General features: G+C 36.4%; 1 protein-coding gene across 1 annotated transcript in view; it reads right to left on the reverse strand.

The window, feature by feature from the left end:
• Positions 1–795: 795 nt before the first annotated feature.
• LOC103267294 (translocation protein SEC63 homolog) overlaps positions 796–6616 on the reverse strand; it is a gene marked incomplete at its 3' end in the record, with an annotated part of 25125 nt that continues 19304 nt past the window's right edge. The window contains exons 10-13 of the mRNA XM_021715968.1: positions 5819–5911; positions 4924–5078; positions 3530–3677; positions 796–893 (exon numbers count right to left, since the gene is read on the reverse strand). Of these exons, the coding sequence (XP_021571643.1) occupies positions 796–893; positions 3530–3677; positions 4924–5078; positions 5819–5911 (494 nt within the window). The remainder of the gene's footprint in view (positions 894–3529; positions 3678–4923; positions 5079–5818; positions 5912–6616) is intronic.

Here is a 6616-nt window from a genome sequence, read left to right on the forward strand (position 1 = left end):
ATCATGTCCAAGTGATGGGATTTCAGGTGGTTTTCATTCCTTACCATACTTTTATGCATTGCTTAAATTTTTTTCTAGACAACATACATTTTTCACATCAGAAAAAACTTTATTTTCATTGTAATTTTTAAAAATTTTAAATGAAAAGCAGAGCACACTCTCTCTAAAAAAAAACTGGCCGGGCACAGTGGCTCAAGCCTGTAATCCCAGCACTTTGGGAGACCAAGGTGAGAGGATTGCCTGAGCCCAGGGGTTCAAGACCAGCCTGGGCAACTTGATGAGGCCTTGTCTCTACAATAAATCAGAAAATTAGTTGGGCTTGGTAGCGCGCACCTGTAGTTCCAGCTATTTGGAAGGGTGAGGCGGAAGGATTGCCTGAGCCCAGCAGGTCAAGGCTGTGGTGGCCATGAGTATGCCACTTTACTCCAGCCTGGGCGACAGAGTGAGACTCCAACCAAAACAAACAAACAAACAAACAAAAAAACTGACTGATAAAATTCTCAGCAACTAACCTCTGGATAGCATTCTGCAGCTTAATTAAGAACTATATCCACACTATTTTGTTATGTATAACATTTTATAGAGACTTAACAAACGATTACACAAAGAATTAATCTATTTTCCAAGTTTTTAGTATGTGTGAAAACTATATCTCATAAAAAAATAATTTAAAATTAGAAAAGTGCCAACAGACTTTGTATATAGATCCTGTTACTATAACAGTTTTGACTTTGAGAATGTAATGAGGAAAATAAATATAAAAACCTTGACATGTAACTTAGAGCATAAAAATACGAATAGACTACTTACAGCCATGGTTTGCCTTGTCAACTTAACCAACACTGTAACTAAGGATCCTACTGTGATGTTGTTGCTATCTTCATCATCCAATACTGTAACAAGGCAGAAAAAAATAGTGCAAAAAATAAAAATCAATTTCTACATCAACACAAAGCAGAATTTATCTTACCCAAATCAATTTGGGACTTCAGTATTTCTAGTATGTATTTTAAACTTATTAAAAAATAATTGTCGACTCTGTATAAGGCTCTCTTTATCAGTACAGGCCTTCAAAAACTGACCCACCTATCCTTCAGATGGCCCTACAAAGTACATTATTTCCATTTCAAAAAAGAGACTGAGGCCCGGTGCAGTGGCTCACACCTGTACTTCCAGCACCTTGGGAGGCTGAGGTGGGAAGATCACTTGAGTCCAGGAGTTCAAGACCAGCCAAAGCAACAAAGCAAGACCTCATCTCTACAAATATCAAAAAATAAGCTGAGTGTGGTGGCATGTGCCTGTAGTCCCAGCTACTTGAGAGGCTAAGGTGGAAGGACAACTTGAGCCCAGGAGGTTGAGGCTGTGGTGAGCCGTGAGTGTGCCACTGCACTCCAAACCCTGGCTCAAAAAAATAAAAAGATGAAGAAAAGGAAAGAAACTGTGGTTCAGAAATAAAGAACCCAAGTCACAAAACAGCCACATTAGCACACCAAGTTGCAAACTCAGGTCTTTGAAACCACAGTAAAATGTGAAGACAACCATAAATAACAAGATCTCTTCTATAGTAATATTATATAGTATTCTGTCACTTGATTAAACTGTGCAAAGCTTATATTACCAAGATTTTTACCTGTATGATCTTTGCCTGTCAGAATAACATAATAAAAACTAGTAATCTGAACCACATTAAAGAGATTTATTTGTTTACATGCAAGAATTTCAATATATTCTCTTCACATTAAAAAGCACTTAAATTTTTTTTCAATAAACAGTACTAAATACAAATGATTTTGCAGTTATTTTATTTTTTAAACCATATTTACTACATACATCCCCCAAAAACCTACTAATAAAATCAAAGTTAATAAATAAAATAGGCTGAGCACGGTGGTTCACACTTATAATCCCAGCACTTTGAGAGGCCTAGAGGATCCTCTGAGCCCAGGAGTTTGAGACCACCTGGGAAACACAGAGACCTCATCTCTACTAAATAAAAAAATTAGCTGGGCAAAGTGGTATATGCCTGTAGTTCCAGCTACTTGGAAAGCTAAGGAAGCAAACACGTGAGCCCAGGAAGTAGAGGCTGCGGTGGTCATGACTGAGCTACTGCACTCCAGCCTGGGTAACAGAGACCCTGATTCAAGTTAAATAATTAAATAAATATAAAACATAACTTAAACATACCTTCTATTCAAATGTGGGCATTAATTCATTTTTCTACAGATTCTATCTGTAAGAGATTTCTTCATTATATATTTCTGCCTATAGTTTTTTTTAAATTTAAGTTTGTTATACTTATTTTTCACAGATTTAGATTAGCACACTATCTTTTGGCCTTTATTAACATAACACCAGTTAGAACAGAATGGCCTCCAACAACCTAGAACTGCTATATTCATTACCAGTTATGAGACGCAGCAGCTGAACATCAACATTCTGCACCCTGGAAGTCTCCATTATCAAAAATCAAATCAGGTCGGGCGTGGTAGCTCACACCTGTAATCCCAGCCCTTTGGGAGGCAGAGGAGAGAGGACTGTCTGAGCCCAGGGGTTTGAAACCTGCCTGGGAAACTTGGCGAGACCTGGTCTCTACAACTTATCAAAAAATTTGGGCTGAGGTGAGTGGATTGCCTGAGCCCGCTGGTTCAAGACCCGCCTGGGCAGGTGAGACCTCATCTCTACAATAAATCAAAAATTCAGCTGGTTGTGGTAGCACACGCCTGTAATTCTGGCTACTTGGAAGGCTGAGGCGGAAGGATCGCCGGAGCCCAGCAGGTCGAGGCTGCGGTGACCGGGAGCGGCCACTGCACTCTGGTGTGGGCGACTGAGTGAGACTCCAACTCAAAAAAAAAAAAAAAGAAAAAATTTGCCGGGCATGGTGGCACGTGCCTGTAATTCCAGGTACCTGGAAGGCTGAGGCAGAAGGATCGCCTGAGCCCAGCAGGTCGAGGCAGTGGTGGCCATGAGTGTTCCACTGCACTCTAGCCTGGGCGACAAAGTGAGACTCAGACTCAAAAAAAATCTAGGCCACATATTCAGCTACAAAGTTGTACATGCCTGAACACATCATGTGAAATAGCTGTATCGATGCCTACCTGTCACTTGATGCTTTAAAGTGAAGAAAGGCCTACAGGAGAGCCTATACAGCTCCTAGCAATGTGGGAAACTCAATTAATATAAGTTGAATTAAAAAAACTAATTTTAGAATTAAGCAGCTATTTGTTTCACACCCATAATATATCTCAAATCTCTCATTCTTTCATTATACCTGGAAATCTCCTTCATTCTTTGAAAAGTTAAGAAATAGCTAAAAGTTGAACTACAGAACAGAGGGAGTCCATTACGAGGATAACAAAACTAAGTATATACTATTTTCCAACACAGTAAATCTGACAGGTAAACTACAGTTCTGCAAAGTGTAATAGCAAGTTACGTTATTTAATAACGTGTTTTGAGAATCTTGAGTCAAATAAATGAGAACCAACCTATCAAAAGGGAAGTCACGTTCAACAGGAAACCTTCCACGTACCTTGTGATTTGATGTCCATGGTCACATATGGAAAACTCCCAAGGACAGCCATAACCTCTTCATATTTTTCATCTTCAAGGAAATGCAGTAGGCTGTGACGATCTGATTCTTTTAAACTCACCAAATCCTGGATCGTTTTAATTTTATACTGAAATTAAAAAAAAAAATTTCTAACTCATACAAATTTTCATGAAATCATTAGCATGTTAAACTAAATGAAATCCAGCAACTTTTAGAAAAAATTTAAGATTGCTGCATTTCAAAGCAAAAAATGGCATTTTCAATTTCATGAACTTTTTCTCCAAGAAAGTTTAGATTTTTTAAAATTATGAATTTAATACAGGCTTTTTTAAAATTAGAAATAATAAACTTAAAAGAAAAGACACTCATGTAGAATCTTGACCCAAGCAAGAACTATTGTCAATTGGTGTCTTCAGCAGTTTATTTATTTTCAATTTTAGTAATAAGTCTGTAAGAATAAACCTCTAAGTACAGCTGCACCCTAAAGGTTTTACTACGCAATATTCTTGCTTTTGCTATTTTAAAAATATAGCTGGATGTAATAATATCCACCTTGGCTAAATGGTTACTCAGGAGTGTTCTTTAATTTCCAGATGTGTAATGCACTAATTTTTTACCTTCAAAGACAGGGATTATTAGATCACAAGGAATGTGAAATCCCTGCTTTTGGCCCTGCTTTTGGATTCTCAAATTTTAACTATGATTTAGCATATGATCAAATATATAAGGGTAACACAATTACTTGAAAGGACAGAGAACTCTGATACAAATTTCTAATACACATTTATTAATTTTACCTTAATATACTAAGAAATCTAATCTCTATCTTCTCACTTTATCTACTATATATAATATTTAAAATCTCCTACTAGAATTAGAATGCCATTTTGTTTCTTATATTTCCTCAAATTTTTCATTTAATGCATTTTTTTTGCTATATCTTAAGATTAATCATTTCTCTAAATAAGAACTGCCTTTGTTCAATCTATTAATTTTTTAATGCTTTTTTTGTTCATATTCAACCAGTAAACAACCATTCAACCTTTAAACCAAGAATGAAATGACTGGAAGGCATACAGTGAATCTTTACTTAGTACATTTATTTTTGGTAACATAATATAAGGAAGAAAGTGCTAACTGCTAAAATGCACTGACCCTCCAAACAGTAACATTATTTAAAGCAGTAAAATATTATAAAAACAGCTAATCAAGAAAATGTTAACAGAACCACTTGAGAGACTGTTTTAGAATATTTAATACATTCTAAATCTAAGACATTCATAGTAACCATTTCTAGAAAACTTTTTACTCAAGTTACCTTTAAGTGACCCAACAAACTACTGAATAATGACTTTAAAGTAGCAAAGAATTACCTTTTTATGATTCGAAACCCTCCTAAGGTTGTCTTCTTCAATGTGAGGAAGCTGCAGAAGGGGAGACTTAAACTGCTGAAGTCCCTGAACAGCCATCTGGGAAAGTTTCATGCAGTTTTCTAGAGACGCCAAAGTTGGAGCGCGAAACTCCCTTTCTTAGAAAGAATAGGAAAAAAAGAAACAACAGGGCTGGACTTTTTACATGTTCAGAAATATACAATTCATCACCAATTCATCCTAACATTCTTAATACCTCAAATTTTAAGATGGTGCTGATTTTCTTTTAAAAATTATCAGATAAGACACTAAAAACATGCAAACTTGAACAAATATACATTATCCAGCAACAACCACTGATTTAATAGTAAAATTCTTTGCATCACTCCAGTAACAGTAAATTATCAGATATGATTAATATTATGAATATACTGACAATATCCATAACAAACCACAACCACTATCTCCTTTTTCAAGGGTCTTCCTTTCTATTACTGACCACATATCCCCTCTTTCTTTTCCTTTCATACAGAAAAATTACATGTCAACTGAATCATCATTACATCAGTTACAGAATTATTTCAAACTCTCACCATTCAAAAACAGAATAACCCAACTCCAAAAATATTCAGAGGAAGGAAAAAGATTTTTTAAATCTTTGCAAAGCAAACAGTAACACAATGAAAAGAATTAAAACAAAACAAGATGAGTTGTTGTAAAGACTTTGCATAATAGAAAATTTAGGAAAGAAATAAGAAAAATCATGAGCAAAATTCAGAAAGCTTATTGAACTAGTAGAGAGAAGTAGTAAATACCCATAAATCTTAAAACTTTACAGTGCAACTTGCATATGCTTGCAAGGAAAAGTACAACATAACGAATTTTGTTTCTTCCTCACCTTCACGGCTCCGAGCCATTATTATCAGTTGGCAGATTACATTAACCATTTCTTGAAGGAGGGCAGGGCACTTTTTCAGCATAAACTGCTGATCTGCAAAACAATCAAAAACCTGAAGCAAATCATTCTAATTTTATAGTTAAAGCATCTTTATCACCTGTAGCCCAAAACTAATACTAAACTTAAGTTGTCCCACAAATTCCATATTTCACATGATCTCAGAATTTCATAGGTCGAATGGAAGAGTTTCTCCTGAGAATCATTATGTCAAAAAATCAGAGAGCCCTAGTTCAGACTAGATGTTTCAGAGGTAAATTTTTAATATTATGGTGATAGGCTTAATAAATCAACTCCACTGGGCAGAGTGGCTCATGCCTGTAACCCTAGCATTTTGGGAAGCCAAGGTGAGCGGATTGCCTGAGCCTAGGGATTCGAGACCACCCTGGGCAACTTGGTGAGACTTCATCTCTACAATAAATCAAAAAATTAGCTGGGGGTGGTGGTGCACTCCTGTAGTTCCAGTTACTTGGAAGGCTGAAGTGGAAGGATCGCCTGAGCCCAGCAGGTGGAGGCCGCAGTGGCCACGAGTATGCCACTACACTCTAGCCTGGGCGACAGAGTGAGACTCTGACCTAGATAGATAGATAGATAGATAGATAGATAGATAGATAGATAGATAGATAGACAGACAGACAGACAGACTCCATTGCTTTTTTCCCAAAATAGATTTAATCTTAAATTTAATCTTAATCTTTCTTTTTTTTTTTTTGAGTTAGAGTCTCACTCGGTCGCCCAGAC

This window comes from Carlito syrichta, unplaced genomic scaffold, assembly GCF_000164805.1.
Source record: "Carlito syrichta isolate Samal-C Ts95f unplaced genomic scaffold, Tarsius_syrichta-2.0.1 Scaffold308099, whole genome shotgun sequence".
In the NCBI taxonomy this organism is placed as follows: Eukaryota; Metazoa; Chordata; class Mammalia; order Primates; family Tarsiidae; genus Carlito; species Carlito syrichta.